This window comes from Melopsittacus undulatus, chromosome 6, assembly GCF_012275295.1.
Source record: "Melopsittacus undulatus isolate bMelUnd1 chromosome 6, bMelUnd1.mat.Z, whole genome shotgun sequence".
Taxonomy (NCBI): domain Eukaryota; kingdom Metazoa; phylum Chordata; class Aves; order Psittaciformes; family Psittaculidae; genus Melopsittacus; species Melopsittacus undulatus.
In genome coordinates this window covers 37,587,466-37,604,270 of record NC_047532.1, presented here as the reverse complement: position 1 = coordinate 37,604,270, position 16,805 = coordinate 37,587,466, and the positions used below count along the sequence as shown (strand labels likewise).

Sequence of the window (16,805 nt, the reverse complement as noted above, 5' to 3'; positions counted from 1 at the left end):
GACTCGGGGAAGCGGCAGCCGAGACCGGATGTCGTCAGAGAGACTGCCGTTGTGGGGGAAAGGGTGGAGGAGGCTGTTGCTAGGCCAGGCCGTGATCATTTCTTGTGACTGATTCCAGTCACTACTTTAATTAACGACTTGGACACAGGGATTAGAGTTTAAGCTACTGAAGCTCACGAAGACGATATTTGAAGACACAGAGTCATCAGAGCAGTGCTGTAACTGCAGATTAAGGTTAGCTGACTCCACCAAACCAAATCAACATGATGCAGGCAAGTATTGAGCACAGGGCTACGCTTCACAGGCGTCACTAATTAGAGACACCTCAAGAGCTGGACTCCTCATCAGAACAGCTGTGTGGCAGCACTGCACGAGAAGGGAAAATACACTCATGACAGGTAGGAGGATGGAGGTTGGAGTCCAGGTACCAGCTGTGACCGTTGCATTACAATAGGCAAACTTCAGTTAAGTCAGCATTACACATACAGCAAGTGTCCTCTGCACGGCCTCTCTCTATAAATACTATAATAATAGAGAATTTAGAATCAGGTAAGAGCATGTCGATGGTGGCTGTTACAATGGGTGGCATGCTGAGATTCATGCACCTGTATTCTCAACTACAAAAAAGTAAATGCCCAGTGCTGAGGATTACACCAGGCACAGCTGGTCTTTCACACCAGAGACCACTCCAGGAGCAGGTATGAAGCAGATACAGCTGGGCCACCCCACATACAAATTCTCCCCACATCCGTTTCCTCCTGGCATGGTGCTTTTTGTGTGGTAAATGCACCTTTTCCCTCTGCAAAGAGAGCAGCACACTTTTCCTCATTGCGTTGTTACTGGTGTCACACACAAGAATGCTCTTAAGCAGGCCAAAATAAAAAAGGCACTAGTCAGTGGTGTGGTATAAACAAAACCATAACCAGAAATAAATAATTTTATTAAAGAATTTCAGTTTCCAATGTTTCTATATAGAACAGCTTCTTTTGCATTATATTTTAGAAGACTGGCTTGTATAACAAAGTAACCTGTAATGAGTATCAGCCTCCTTCCACTATAATTTTAAAACTGAGGTATGTACTTGTTTTGTTGATTATGTATATGTGGCATAGGTTTGGCTTTTTTTACTCTCAGTAAAGCATAGGAAAGAAAAGTAACTTGCAAGATGAATACTCTTTCTGTTAAATAGCAGCAGCTCCCAAGCTGATGATTTCTTCTGAAGTTGCAACAGTAACAAGGTTTTGACTGTTTTTCACTGGGAAGTTTAAGTTACATACCTGGAAAAATGCCTCCATGGCCTTACATTCTCAATGACATTAATTGCAAAAATCGATGTTGTCTTCAGTGTACAGAAGATCAGGCCATAGAGGTGTACTCTTACTTTTGAAGGAGAGTGAAAGATTCAGTGTTCTGGCAGGTGCGACTTCGTTATACACAGTTCCAGTTCATCCTTCCATCAGGAGTAGCTACTATCTCCTTACCACCCTCTTACCTTGTCCGCATGTGGAGTGGTTCAACAGCATAGATTTATTGTCACTAGTGTTTGCTCTAATAATAGGAAGAGACTACTGCATTAAACAAGCAAATAACTGTCTTGCCCTCAGCAGAGTTCAATAGAAGTATTTTTGATTATTTGCACATTAATAAGCATAGAATTAAATAATCCACAGAATCTGAAGAAAGATTAAGTATGATTTAGAGGCCATTTGCTTTTTGGCCAAAGAAAGATTAACTTACAAAACCTATTTTATCATACAAGTAGTGCCTTTTTAAGGCTATAATGTTTTAGCCCTGAAATATATGCTGATGCTATAACGTTATAGTCTACAGAAATTATTTGTGATACAGCATGTGTGGTAGAACAGCATATGAACTCAACATTTGTGATGCAAAGACCTGTCCTCAGTCACACAGTTGGCTTTTCTCTGGAATATTAGACTCCTTAACCAAAAAATACCAGCATGAGATGAAGTGTTAGATTTAAAATCATCCTCCATTTGCTAAAACAGGACACACAAGAATACAAACATGTTTCATCTCAGCTGAAGGGAAATGGTTTCCAGTATTCAGGGCTCTTTTAGCTTTTCAGGAGAGAAGAAATAGTGTAATAATCCATTATCCAGTTAAACTTACTGCCAGCTCAACCAGTTTCTCACACATATTTTTCTGGTCAATAACTAGTAGTTACAGCTGTGTTTTAGGCCACAGCAGTATTATTACAGGATAATTAAAGCTACTACAGAGAATCTTCAAGAATTAAAAATAATGGGCCACCTCCAAAAAAAATATACAAAGAATCAGAAATACAAAACGAACAGTCTAGGCACAGAAGAGATGCAAGCACAGCTTATAAACATAAGAATGCTGATAAAACTAAAACTGATAAAATTTAAGTGTTTGCTAATTTACTATTTCACTTCATGCTAAAGCAGCGTAAATCTGGGGATTCCATAAAAGATTACAGTATGATTTTAAAGATAGATACGTAGATAGGTAGATATAGTGGCTATAGTGCATTCCAATTGCTATTAATTGCTATATCACCTAGAAAAAAAATCAGTAATTATTTCAGCCACACAAAATAAAAAGAGAATTTCTTTCTGTGTAAGTTAAGAGTGGGGGGGGGGGGGATACTTGCATTACTTAATAGTTGCAGGCTTAATAAGAAGCCTGAGACTGTTACAGATGTAGCAGAAAAATTCTATAAATCAAAGCATTTTTTTTTCTTTTTAAAACAGAATTAGTTATAACCCATTAAAGTGCTTTTAAGTGGAAAATTGTTGTTTTTAATTTACTGAAACTGGATGGTTTTACCAAGGATCTGAAGTTTTAAAGAACATTCAATTGTCAGAAGATCGGAGTAGTAAGGCACGCTAATACTTACTAAAACAAAAAACAGAGATTGGTCATATATATATGTATACTTATACAAACATAAGCAATGCAGCACCATTATCTTCTCTGAAGAAACTCCATTCAAATGGAGAATGGAAGCAATTTATTTTTTGCTGCTTCTGATGGGGACATTTGTTCCTTTCACACTGAGATTCTCCAAATAATCTCGGGGCTCCCTGGATCCCGCAACTGCCCGTGGTTTCTCTCTGAAACAAAAGTCAACAAAAATCACAACCACCATAAAATAAGGGGATGGGAGAATGTATATTTTGTTAGCTACTTAAGTGGAGGTATAGTTATTTTAGTTGTAACACAGATTTGATTCTTTCTCAAAAACTCCTTCCATTGTTACCACCATAGGGTTGGACTGATTCCTCATCTTGCACACTCTGATGGCAAGAAAGACCCAGCTTAGTCTGAAAACTGAAACCAAAGGTAAAGTAGCCTCTGTAATAAACCTCTAGAATTGGAGGGGTGCCACAGGGAAAGTGCTCTGTGTAGTTTACCGAAAAGGACCATCTTCCTTCTGTAGCATTCTCTACCAAACATGCAGCTGATGAAGGCAAGACAACTTGCACTGACACTATTTGTCAGTAGCAGAGGGGTAAAAACTGAAGCTTGGCAGATAGCAGTTTATGCAGGGGAGCTCCTGCATTTACTGATAAAGACCCCATTTCTACACATACTCCCTGATTTTAAGATTAGGAGAGGTCTCATTTGAAATCTAACTCTGCAAAGAGGGGTGTGTCTGTCTCCAACTATATGGAAAACATCTTCCCTTTTACCCAAGAGAAGAGGTCAGCCTAGCCCTCAATAAGAATTATAGCTTAAAGCAGCTCACCTAGTTTAATGACTGTATGGACAGCTACAACATTTGTACATGGTTGAGCTAAGAGCATTGGCCTGTTCTCTAGAGCAGACACCATTTTAGCCTATCTGTTCATTAAGATGTTTTCCAAGTCAAATATACTAAATTTCTTCAGAATTTAGCAAAAAAATACTGCCTTATACTGTTTGTTGTGGCACCATGAAGAGGAATAAAACACACTTTTTCGTCAGATTGCCAGCAACATTGTTTGCATGTGAACATATTGCTTCAGAATTTCAATTTTCATTCTGCTGCTAGTATTTCTTCTGGTAGGAAACTCTTTCTACCTTCTTAATCCATCTCCCTTAGGTACGTGATGAGTACTTCTGTATTTTGGAGCTTCTAAAGTGCATCTAGTTCTAGATGGCTTGAACTTCATAATCTCATTCTGCCACTCTTCATCAAAGGTCTGGGCCTCATCTGAAAAAACAATTAAAGTTCACTTTTTAATAAATGCTAACAAGGTAGGGGAAAAATAAAATGTATTGAAAATTAGGGGGTTCGAACAGTGTTTTTTAAACTTGTGAGCCGTGATTCTCCAAATGGCCTTCAAACTATTTCTAGGGGATCTGTGAAAGACTACTAAAAGCTTACTGCCAGTAGGCTTATGTTTGGAAGATAGAAATTAAAAAAAAAAAAAAACAAAACCCCAAAACACCCCAAGAAACCAAAATACTGCCATAAAAATACAGGCACATTTTAACCACACATCTCAAATATGTATTAGCCACCAACACACAGCAAACAGCAAAATTCCATTAAAAGTTTGTTTGAAACCATAAAATATTATGAACAGTACTTTCAAACACAAGCAGCCGTTGTACAAATAAACAATACCAATTGCATTACAACACATTTTCAATTATAAATGGCCACTGTAACCGCAATTGTCCAAATTTATATCAGCTAAGCAAACCTGATTTGCAGACTCTCAGACTGTCTGAAAAACAGTCCCTTTTAAGATGTCTCAAGCTGGAACTTCAAAATTGGTATGTGAAACAACAGTGTAAAGCCCATTAGGGAACTGCATAAAAGAGACATACTTTCATCCAAGTTGATGAATTCTTGGGTCATTTCTTCATCACCAGTCTTGCTGTTCTTAGATTTTGTAATGACATGAGCACGATCATTAATGTGATGACCAATAGCCATTTTTTGCAGCCCACTTTCAGAATCCTTAAGTGCTTTTCTTGTCTCCTTAACCTGTACAAAAAAGGGAAGTAAATATCCTTCCAGCCAAAAAATAGGTTAAAAAAATCTTTTTTTTTCCTAAAGGATTTTTATCTTTCTTTTGAAAAAGTTAGGTTTTACAGGCTTTTCCAATTTACTGTATTAGCTGAAAATACACCAACACCCAGATCAAGTCTGTACCTCTTGCCAACGGACAGGAAGATTAAACAAGAACTCCTAGAGCTCCTTGAGAAACATACATACGGGATATTAATTGCTGGGGAAAAAAAAGCCTAATCTAAATATACTATGTGCAGACAAGTCTTCAACGTTCTCCTTGGCAACAGAAGCAATAATAATCAATGCCAATATTCTCAGCATGAAGGGACAACTAATTACTAGGTTGTCATGTTGTCTGGCCTGAAACCCAGGTGACCGCTTATCACTGTGTTCATGGGTGTATTATTAGAACCTTTTTGATAACTGAGTGTCTGCTTGAGCTTGAACATATCCCACAGCCAGTCATGCTCAACGGTCTTTACTGCTCACATATAGTCTTTCGTGAACCTTGCTTCAGGGTTCAAATTCAAATTTCTTAGCAGAATTAGATGCAACAGCTGCAAGGAAGTCAATGAAAGGGCATCTTCATCCAAAGCATTACATAAGCATTTAAAAGAGTAACGGGGATGACTTGAAACCATATTTTGCATAAATAGGCTGCTTCTTGTATCTTACATTTTGGACAGAAATTTAATGTACAAGAAAAGAATTAACTGTAGTAAAGAGAAAGACATTGAAGACTGCCTTGAAGAATTAGCTGTTCTGGCACTCAATTTTTTCAGTCTGACAGACATACAATTTATTTAGATGCATACTTACAAGCATACAAATTACAAGGAAGAAAATTGCACTTCAGCTTCAGAAGCCTTTAATATAGAGCAGTGTTTGAAAAGACATATGTTTTTCTAAATTACAAGAGTAACTGTCTCCAGGAAAAAGAACCTTAAGGAAGCTGCAGGTTGGCATAGATGAAATTTTGGTAATTACATACCACTTTTTTTGCTGGATCTCAGGAATACTTACACCTCCTGGAGCTGTGTGTGTCTGAGATAAAGCCTGGAAAACTTTTGGTGGTTCATTTCCTACTTTGGAGTATGTCATCACAGAGAAGGAGCTAAATGGGTGTGCATCTGGATGGATGGACAGGTCATCCTACAAGCAGTATAGACTTCTTATTAATAAAAAAAAAGAAACTTGTGGATAATAGGTACTTCTTACATTCTAACACTACCTCATTGTGAAAAGAACACCCCTCTGAAATATTAAGCCTCACTCCTGGCACCACAGATGCAGCCTGTTGGGAAGAGACCTCTGCATTTGATATGCCCTCACTCTTGTCCTAGCCTTATCTGGCCACAGGTCTCCCATGTTAGGGAACACGGTAACAAAGCCTGGGCAGCAACAAGCAACTGCTCGAATGTTTGCCCTGACATAGTTTAGTAATGAAGATACATAACCTGTAACATAAGTCTTGCCACATACAGAATATAATGTGTGTAAAGAGTTCAGGTGAAATAGGACTTGAGCAACAATGGTTACAAGCCATTTTACAAGGCCAATAAAACATAGTAAATTTACTGAGCAACACTTTAAATACATATCAGTGTTACCTTCAAAGACTGTGGAGAAAGAAGAAGCAGCACTGCAAACAAAAATCAGAGAAAAGCCTATACAGAGGGTGACATTTAGGCTTTGTGGTTTTTGTTTTTAAATGTCCAGTAAAACTTTAAATTGCTCCTTCACTTAAGGTGTCAGCTCTGGCAACAGGCAGAGACCAGATAACTTATAGCAGTTCTAACCCCTAGAAAAAATCAGGCATACACTTAAAGTACTGCTGTTAGGAAATAATGAATGACAGCATAAAGAATTATAACCACAATATAGTGTGGGGGGGAAATTTTAAATTCCTCCTGTTTAAGACTAATAACCTTTATTTTGTCAGGACTTTGAATAATATTTTAAACAGCTGTTGGTCTCCAAGACAATTTTAGAACAAATTTTAATTACAAAAAAAAAAACCACACAAAATCAAATTCAAAAACCAACAAACAACAAACTTACAAATTTTCTTTGCATTTCCAGCATACTGTTTCTCATATTTGACACCATCCTGTCCATTGCAAAAAAAGGTTCCCCAAAATTTGCATCCTAATAAAAGACATTAAAATTAATACATAGTCTAGAACTCCTCAAATTCTGAAGCTGTTTCCACATGCATTTTCTAATGCAAGTAAGACCATCAAAAAGGTTCTCAAAGGCTGCAATTCATAGACACAGACAGGCCAAAATGCATCTTTTCAAATAAAAAAATTGTAAGCTAACATGGGGAGCTTGGTTGTGAAGTTGGGAGATACTGGTAAGATAGAAGTCAAAGATTTGACACCTGAATGTGAAAATAAGCTCATAACGTGGCCAGTTTACAAGAACTATTTTCAAATACCTTCTAACCTAACTAGCTTCTGCTGTAAAAAGGACTATATGACGCTCCATGCCTTATAATCTACTGAAGATCAAATTATCTCTATTATGTAAATCCCTTAATGCATATGGAGTCACGCTGAAAATGCATCCCAGCAGACACAGCTGTTCCTTTGCAGAAGTACTGTACATTACTCATAAAAGGGCAGTGGGGAAAAAAACAGAGAATCATAACTTGGTATTTTAATGGCAGCTTAACTACTTGATGCTATAGATGTAATCAACAAAACATTTGTTTGTTATTTTTACATGAAAGCATAAAATCCAGTGTTGCACAAATGACAGATACTAAGACAGATTTACATGCACAGAATTTTATTAATAGGACATGTAGCTGATGGCATATACTGATGAAAGCTGCCTTTTGAAGAAAATGAAACAAAAAAAACCCAAACAAACAAAAAAAACAAAACCCACAGGGAGACAGAAAGCAGTGAAAGGGTGAACGCTCCTAAGTGACCATCTGGGAGGACAGCAATACTATCCCAAAGGAGCAGCCTCCTCTGGGCTCCTCTCCAGTGCAGCAGGTGGTGATAAATATTTTCATCATGCCTTTCCATTCCTACTAAAAGCTTTTCCTCAGAACCAGTTCAAACTCCCTACTGGGCTGCCGGATTGGAGCACACTACTTAAGAGCAAACACCACACACTGATGGGTTGGTGAGTTTAGGCACATGTGCACATAGCTGCTTCCCAGGACAGCTGCTGTGCCACCACCACGCTCTGGTCCACAGGTATGAGACTGTGATAAGAGCAGGGAAAACTGCTCCCATGAGCTCCCCAAAACCCAGCAGCTTTGTCAAGAGGCTGGTTGCTGGGCTACATGTGGCAGCCCTTTGCACTACTGAGGTGCTTCAAAACACCAGGATGCTAATTACAATAGCAAACACCCCACATTCCTCTGACTACTGGAAACACATAAATTGAATTTTGAAGTTTAAAAATAAAACCTGCAGCTTAAGCATAAAATTAAGTAAAGCTCAGATACAGAAAATAATTTTTTTCTTGAGTAGGAAGAAATATCCTTAAAGGGCTATCAAAACCTCTGGCAATACAGATAGACAATTTAGGGCATCAAATCATAGCAGGTGTCAGTAACTCCAGAAAACTGCCTTCTACAGTTAGAAATCCGGGTGTTCACCAATGCCATTGCCTAGTAATCAGCTGTACTTACGGAATTACATGCCGTAGATTGCAGCAAGAGGGTAAAACCATAATTGTGCAGTTAGTAGCAAAAGAATTTTGATTAGCTTTTTGCATACAGCAAGATGCAAATTTGTGCCTTTGTAATGTCATATTTATATCTTTAGATCTTTGAAGTCAAAGACCCATGATTGTTTTTGTCTGCTCTGCAAGTGAGAGACACTCTCTTAACCAATGGATTTCAATCTGAGGACTCTTTAAAACCTTCCAAAGGCAGTAGTCAGAGTTTGGAGTCTCCAGAGATTATTTCATTCACATCCATCAGAGATTAAGTACAATCAGATACATCACTGAGTAGAAAAGCCAGCTGCTAAGCGATAACTTTTCCAGTCTTGGTATCAGCCTATTTAATCTACCCCAGCATTTTCATTTAATAAGAATAAAAAAAAAAAACAAACTTTCTTGAATTATACTGTTCCATATATGGAAATAACAACAAATGCAGTTTGTAAGCACGCCAAGACTCGCCTTTGTCCATGCTTTAGTTATGCATACAGTATACATGTACTAGCAAGACCTAAAAAGATTATTGGTTCTGGGATACTAACCACTCTACCAAAGCCTGCAAAGGGCATGAGGGCACAGCTTGTTGCCTGGAAGAAAAAGGACCAGCATCTTTCAGTTATACCTGTTATCGGACAGCAGAAGTAACTTTCGTATACATCACGTAATATTAAACATTTTCAATCAAACAAAAATAGTCACTCAAAAGGACCTTGGTAATTTATAGTGTGCTATGACAATATAATATGAAGTAGTCTCCAGGTATACAGAAGTTAATATACTTACACTATTGATATTGGAAAGCAATAGCTGTCACCACACTTAATAAGTCCTATTCACATGTATGTACTAGAAGAACCTACAGCTAGAATCTGAGAAACGTTTACCACAGTAACCTCTGTGCCAAAATTATTTAAAACATGGCACAGTGCTTCAGACATCATCCACTTCTCTGACACTTCGTTCTAGTAATGCAATAGAACCCCATTGCTGATAGTTGGTGAAAATCAACAGATCAATAGTCCCCTTAATGTAACATAATTAAATTTTAGGAGGTTGGCATACAATTTTAGAGCTTAAAAAAATTAAGTGGTACAGCTGGCCTGTTAACAAGCACTCTTTATATATAAAAACTGATCAATGCAAATAGAAAGATATTTATTTAAAATATCTATACATTCCTTACAATAAAATGAAGTCTAACTTCAGCAGTTAAGTCAGCAGTTTCTGAGATCATTGCAAAGAAATTCCAGGTAAATTTATCATCATATACAGAACCCCCTGAAGACAAATCCCCACAAGCAAATTATATTCTTCTGCAGTTGTATAAATAGATGTAGCTATAAACACCAACAAATATAGTTCCTGTTTGACCAACTGATACTGAATATCCCTATATGACAGGGCAATGAGATGCTGGACAACATATTGATGTTTCCAAGAAGCTAAGATTTGAGGGTTACATAAAAGCCACCTAAATAAAGTACCAAGCACTTTACAGTAACTTCTAAGTACAAAAGGATTTGACCAGTTCTTGGAGTACCTTTAAGAACTCTTCCAGATTGCAGGTCTGTCTAATATGTATTAAAAGAATAACATATATATTTATATGTTACATATATCAAGTGCAAAAGGCTATCCTCAGAAATAATAAAGTTTATAAACTTTGTTTTATAATACATGCAAAAAGCTGCTAAATAGTTGGCTAATATATAGGACCATCAGATACCATAACAAAATGAACGACAGTATCTTTTAAGATGTTTTACCCCATTCATTGTGCTAAAAACTGACACTGCAAACCTGCTTGAAAAAGGAAAAGCATGTTCAAATTTAAATATTATCTTGACACACATTGTGTTGTTCCAACAAGTTCTTTTCCTCATAAAGCAGTTTTAGACATGCTACAGTTTACTTAAAACATAGAGTGGCAATATCGGTAATCAATATGGGTAATTTTAACAAAATGGTTTTTACATGGTAATAAAGATATCCATTTTTTTCCTACACAAACCTAATAAAGTATCTGAGTCACTTCTGGAGGGAAACCAGTAAAAGTGGTTTGCAACTACTACAATGCTCAAGTAATCAGTGCCAAGCCTTCTGTGACATCTGACAGCTCTGAGGTGAAACATGAGGAACATAAAAAGATACTGAAAAGACTTCAGCAGGTGTGTAATTCTTCTGTGCTTATCAAAATAACACAGTGCTTTTGTGCCTTTAACTTCTTTCTGTAACCATAGATAAAGGTTTTCTGTGTCTCACATCTGTCCCTCACCACCAAGTACAAGAGACACAGACTTCTGAACTATTAGGATAAGGTTTAATGTATCCTTTTTCTGAAGGAAAATGAAGGCCAATCTGGTTTTAGGCATCTACTGAACCAAGGCCTAAGAATCTGCTTCAGTAGATGAAAGATCATGCCCTAATTAGATCCAGCAGCATCTATATTTGAAATTAACTGGCAATGTATGAGCAGAGAGGAAAGAATCTGACAGTTACCCTTTTGACTTGCAGGTGATAGTCTGTGTTTCAGCAGTGTTTATTAAGCTCTAACTATCTAGGTTTGAACAGCCACCACCAAATCTGGCCAAGTTCCACAAGCTCTTGTAATGAGTCTTGTCTTCCAACTCTTTTTTTTTTTTTTTTTGGGGTGGGGTGCAGGGAGAGTTGTGGGTTTTTGAATGGTTTGGGTTTTTTTTTAACTGAATATGATTCACTAAAGTAAGAGATCATTCAGCTGCAAAATATTTATCCTGGTGGAGGGGAAGGAACCAACTACCAACGTGTATCCTTTCTAAATACAGCAATTACACAAGGTTTAGCTACAGAAGCATAAGACACAATTGTCCTGCATGCCAGAAAAAAAAAACCTACTTTATGCAGAACACAGATCACTGCCAACTTCTCAGTTTCAGCTAGTATTTTATAGAAATACAAGATTTCATATCAGTTTCTCTGACCCCAAGTGGCTGAAACAAAGGTTTTTGTTAAATTAACATGAGTAACTACACACAAAGATACTAAGTCACAGAGTGAAGGCATAAGTATCAAGGTACCTTTTTAAGAAAGTTAGAATAAAAATAGTTCAGAGAAGGCTCTGTTTATGGACATTTAATGCCTTTCTGTAACAGACATTTCATACATAATATTTATTAAACCAAACATTTCATAAGATTGTTTAGTTTGTTTCGTTAAATACTGTATGCTCAATGTTCAATAATACACAGACTTGTCATTAGTCCTAACAGAAGCTTGTCACTGTGAAGTAACAGGCCATTAAAGAACCAAGAGAGATTATTCACATATTACTCAGCAATGAAACAATCTGAACAAGGTTGTAACACTGGACCAAATTTAACAGAAACGGAAATGTGAAGCCAACTATATTACCAGTAAATGTAACTTCCATGTAGCAATCCTTAGAGATTAAGAAAATACTTACTCTGTGATTTCCTCTTAGAGCAACCTGAGAGTCCTGGCGTGCTCTTCGATCTACTGTTCTCTCCCCATCATCTGTTATACTGAGAAATGGATCTCGTCCAAAAGGATCAGAAAAGCTTCTCATCATCTGCCGCATATGTTCATGGTGTGCAGCAAAAGGATCCCTGAAAAAAGATATATTTTGCACAGAAAGTCATAAGGTTTTATTCCAGGCTACTGAAAATTGCTCCAGAATTGTTAAAATGCAATTTTATTCATCATACCATATGGTTCTTTATTCAAATTATTACTTTAACAGGACCCAACTGGGCAATCTCCTATTTCTTACAAACTCTCACTTTTTTCACTTTGCTTCCCATCTCTCATGTTGGTTGGATGTTCTAGTTCTTTTGTCTTAGCTGCCTTCATGGCTCTCCTACACTCTTATGTGTCCATATTGCTTTTTCTCTTTCCTCACCTTTTCCAAAAAATATTCCAGCCTTTGCTGCCATCTTTCACTCCAGCCCATGTTTACCATCTGCCACAAACTATAAAACTGACCCATGTTTTATCACTACTTCTACCTCCAACCCCTGATAGTAAAAGAATTTTTTTTCCTCCCCTCTCCTTTTTTGACTTTAATCTGTCAAAGCTTAGTATGGTACTACTCACTGAACTCATTATGTCCCACTAGATTTCATCACCATCACCTCTCAAATTTATTTTGCTGGCCACTTCCATTCTACTTCTCATCCTCCTTGACCCACATACTTAAAAATGTATACAATCCTCTCTCCATCCCCATCTCCTTTATTTTAGTCACCCACTACTGTATCCCTTTTTACCCCCTCCATAAATCATGTTCTCATACTCCTTTTCTCTGCTTAGGAAGAAATATTCTTACTGGTTTTTTGCTTTCCTATTAGTTTTCTCTCTCTTCTCTCTAAACATTCAGCCTCTGTTTCCGAAAAACTGTAGGTTTTTAGAACCTCCCGAGTAATCCCAAAGGTTGGCTTGCAGGTAGAACACTGCTCAAGTTGCCCTCCGTTACTCCTTACTTCATTCTTTGCATTCTCTAATTTGGGCACATACTAAATATTTCTAACTGAGGCCAAAAGAGGATCAAAATACGATTTTGCCAGAAGCACAATACATGATTGGTACTGCTGCCTGTGATCCAAGGCTACAAATTATTACTTCATACAAAAAATACATGTGATTTCCTCCCTTCACCTCCAGTCTAATTTCCCCCTTTGCTATTCTGCTGAAAGCCATTCTATTAACAATGATTTCCCAGGTATGTTTACTTAGACTTAATAGCACCTCGTCTTCCTTCCTATCAATTTCCTGGTACTCCCCAGACAGCTCACATCCTCATTCTCTCCAGGACACCACAGCCTTTCCTGTAAAATGCCTCTGTGAAGAAAAGCTTCAGGTTGTTCCTCTGACTTTAACAGCCAATCATCTCTTGCAAGTCTCTTGAACAGCTTTTCTATTCTCCCTTATCTTCAGTCCTGTGAAAATTAATTTCCACGCCACATGGCCACTTTGATCTCTCCACTATATACTCTCTTGTGCCAGAGTTGCACTAAAAGGTGCAAAGAAATAGGGCTACAAATGTATGCTGGATTAATTTTCAAACAAGATTTTTTAACACAATACCCCTTTAAGCTATGCCCATACTTAACTCACTCCAATGCAAGGGGACCTGTACAGAAGTAGTTTTACCACTGTATAAGCAGACCCTAATCTACCCCACTCACATGACAACCAGCTTTAACTTCAGCCCTAGCGTGATAAGCAGCTTGCACACAGCAAGTGTCCCCTCACGTTTCACAGGATGAAGAACAGATGGAAAAAGTCTCTGCATGAGCCAAGATGAGGGAAGCACACAAGCACTACACTGCAGTAGATGTGTACCTCCAGCAAATCTCTTCTGACACCACAAACTTCAGACAGGTTTGGTTATCAAAACTCAAACTGTATTCTATCAGTAAAATATAGATAACAAAATTTCTCTCCAATCTCGTCCAGTTCAAAAGGACACTCAAGTTATCTGTAACACATCATAAGCAAAATAAGATTTCATGGATTGAATGTAGATAAGAAAACTTGGTTTAATTTAATGTGTATAACATACTGTAATACATCTCATCTGACAAAATAATGCTTCATACCTTGTGAAATTGTCTCTTTTGCATTATTTCAGTTTCTATGGTAACTTCTCTTGGCCATTTACCCTCCACTACATCTAATTGATACATTTACACCTGCATCTAAAACTGGGGTTTTATGTTGTTGGGGGTTGTTTTAAATGAAGGTCTGTGAAGCAATTTAGAAATATAGCTTCTTACTATCAGAGACAGGGAAGTAAGATATATACTGTGACAGATTCAGGAACAGAATTGAAGTCTCCCAGTTCCCCAGGAACATTTTAGGGAGCTATTCATAAAAAGATCTAGTGTTGTCAAGCTTTGAAACAAATGCTGTAATTTTGGTATGCTCTAGAGTAGGACAAAACCAATGGGAAGTCAACAGAGAATCTGCCTGGAAAATGTACGTCCTGGTACAGTGTAAGTCAGCATGTGTTTCTGGTCAGTTTAAAAATCAGTGTCCTAGAACAATAAATTCAATTTATTATTTTTGAAAACTGTACTTTGTATTAGACACATTTTATTTGTTTGTTTATTTAGGAACTTATGTAAGCCCAAAGCTGCAGAGTCACAGTGGAGATAACATCTGGACAATAAAACAAGAGCTGTGTGTTGGTAAACTAAAAGCAGATGCCAACTGCACTTGGCAGAGAAGATGCAACTCCTGCACCTGTCCAGGCTATCAGGGATGAAACTCGGGGGGGGGGGGGGGGGGGGGGAGGAGGGGCTGGGCAGCATTTTGACTGACTGGTGCTTCCCCAGGACAGCTGCTCACAGACAGAGCTATTTCTTTTAACCCAGGCACTTTTTTTCAGTTCAGCAGTTAAAATCTCTCCTTAAGAGGCAACAGAAGTCTATTATCACTCTATTTTGGAAGCCAACCTTATCTGAAGCAATAAGCTAATTCCCTTAACTACATGCAAAACAGATTTAAGAGGGCAGTGCCAAGAACATTAATCTCAAAATTAATCTCTTATCTCTTTCACACACACTCCCATTATCTTTTGCAGTCATCTTTTCTCCCTAGTTTTAAACTGCAACAGTGACTGCAATAAAATAAGAGGAAAACAACTAATACTTCAAAAGCATGATACAAAATACTACAATCAAGACTTAATTTCTATTATTATTTTCGTTTTGTGCAGAGGATTTGCATAGTGACATTTTCTGCACATAACTGATGAGTTGTTATAATAGTGCACATATTCCTAGAAACCAAGTGTACTAATCAATCGTGCAGCTTTAGAAACTATCCCACTGCTAGAAACATGTTTTTGCAACTAAGCAGTAGATTCTCCTTTAAGAGGTATAAACGCAACCTCGGCTAGAATATCCTGTAGCTAAGAGATACAGTCAACAAATGCACATCACAAGGCCCGAAGTGTTACCCTGCCTTGTCCACGCACCAGCACTATCCCTCATCTTTGCTTGTAATTAAGTTCCACATAGTTTTTCCTAAAGACACATCTTTATTCGTACTTACTAAAATCAGTAAGTCACTTACTAAAATAAAGTCAGGATCCTTCGAGCTGTCCAATCCCATTCTTAGCCACTACAGATCAGTTTCTGACGAAGGATATAAAACAGGGCCAGACTACATTCTTCAGCAGCTTTGACTATCCTAACATAGGATAGGGGAACATTTGCATGACATACTGCTTGGATTTGGGTTCCCATGGGAAAAGAAGATTCCCATGAGAAATAACGTGGTTTCAGAGTTCAGTACATAGACATGATCTATGCCAAGCACTATCATTGTGCTTGCAGTATGGAGATCAAAAAAAAGCACATCTGCTGAGCTGAAGCATCAGGAAATCGGCACAAGGAAACGCCTATATTGATCTCATATAGACACTGGCAAAGTTCTAATGCAAGGACACCTAGTGTAACCTTTAGTGTGTGCATTGACAAGAGTTAAGAAAGTCTGTGGCAAAAAGAAAGAAAAAAAAAAGGCAACAGAAAAGTGAGAACATACAGCACCTGTCCACTTCCTAAGAAACTTTAGAAAAAAGCAACCCAAAAACAAAAGCAAGAAACTCAGACCAAGGTGAGTTTCACCAAGGAGGTGAAGACTTCTTTTCCGTAGATGCCACTATAAAATTACGACCAAGTTCCCTACTGCACAGTAAGGATTACCAGCGCTGCTGAAGAGGGGCCACTAGCAAGAGTTTAACCCCCTCCCTGTAGTTCTAAGAGGCACTCCGCATCCTCGTTTGTTTCAGGAGGGAGCACGGCTAGGAACAGTATCAGTGGCTTAACCCCGCACAGACACTAGTCCTCCAGAGCGAGGGGCACCCCGAAACGCTCTTTCGGGATACGGCCACCTCACACCCACTCCGACCGGCCACTCTCAACCCCCATAACCCCAGCACCGGGGCTCCAGAGGCCGCCCACCACCTCCCAACCCGGCGCCCCGGGGCCGCAGCGGGCCCCTCACCGGAAGAAGGGGTCCTCTTCGAAGCAGCGCCCCAAACCCCCGAACATGGCTGCGGCTCCCGACTGTGTGAACGCCACCGGCTCCGCGGCCCCTCACGGCGGCGCCCCTCCCCCAC

At 38.4% G+C, this 16,805-nt stretch overlaps 1 protein-coding gene across 2 annotated transcripts; it reads right to left on the bottom strand.

Annotated features, from left to right (window-relative positions):
* Positions 1–900: 900 nt before the first annotated feature.
* MLF1 (myeloid leukemia factor 1) lies at positions 901–16,805 on the bottom strand. 2 transcript variants are annotated; one of them, XM_031042704.2, is made up of 7 exons: positions 16,691–16,805; positions 12,123–12,285; positions 7,055–7,141; positions 6,017–6,145; positions 4,807–4,966; positions 4,051–4,183; positions 901–3,101 (listed from the first exon to the last, which is right to left on the bottom strand). In XM_031042704.2, the coding sequence occupies exons 1-7, from the start codon at positions 16,735–16,737 to the stop codon at positions 2,999–3,001; spliced, it is 822 nt and encodes a 273-aa protein (XP_030898564.2). In that variant the 5' UTR covers positions 16,738–16,805; the 3' UTR covers positions 901–2,998. The 2 variants fall into 2 exon arrangements, with proteins under 2 accessions (XP_030898564.2, XP_033919451.1); XM_034063560.1 differs by lacking the exon at positions 7,055–7,141.

Bases quoted from the DNA above. Each gene is read 5' to 3' on its own strand.
- MLF1 (XM_031042704.2), bottom strand. From the start codon at position 16,737: ATGTTCGGGGGTTTGGGGCGCTGCTTCGAAGAGGACCCCTTCTTCCG. The intron at 4,184-4,806 runs GTATGTCTCTTT...TTGTTTTTTCAG, and splicing joins ATTCATCAACTTGGATGAAA to ATGAGGCCCAGACCTTTGAT. The intron at 3,102-4,050 runs GTAGAAAGAGTT...CTTTTGTTTCAG, and splicing joins AAGGGAGATGGATTAAGAAG to AGAGAAACCACGGGCAGTTG.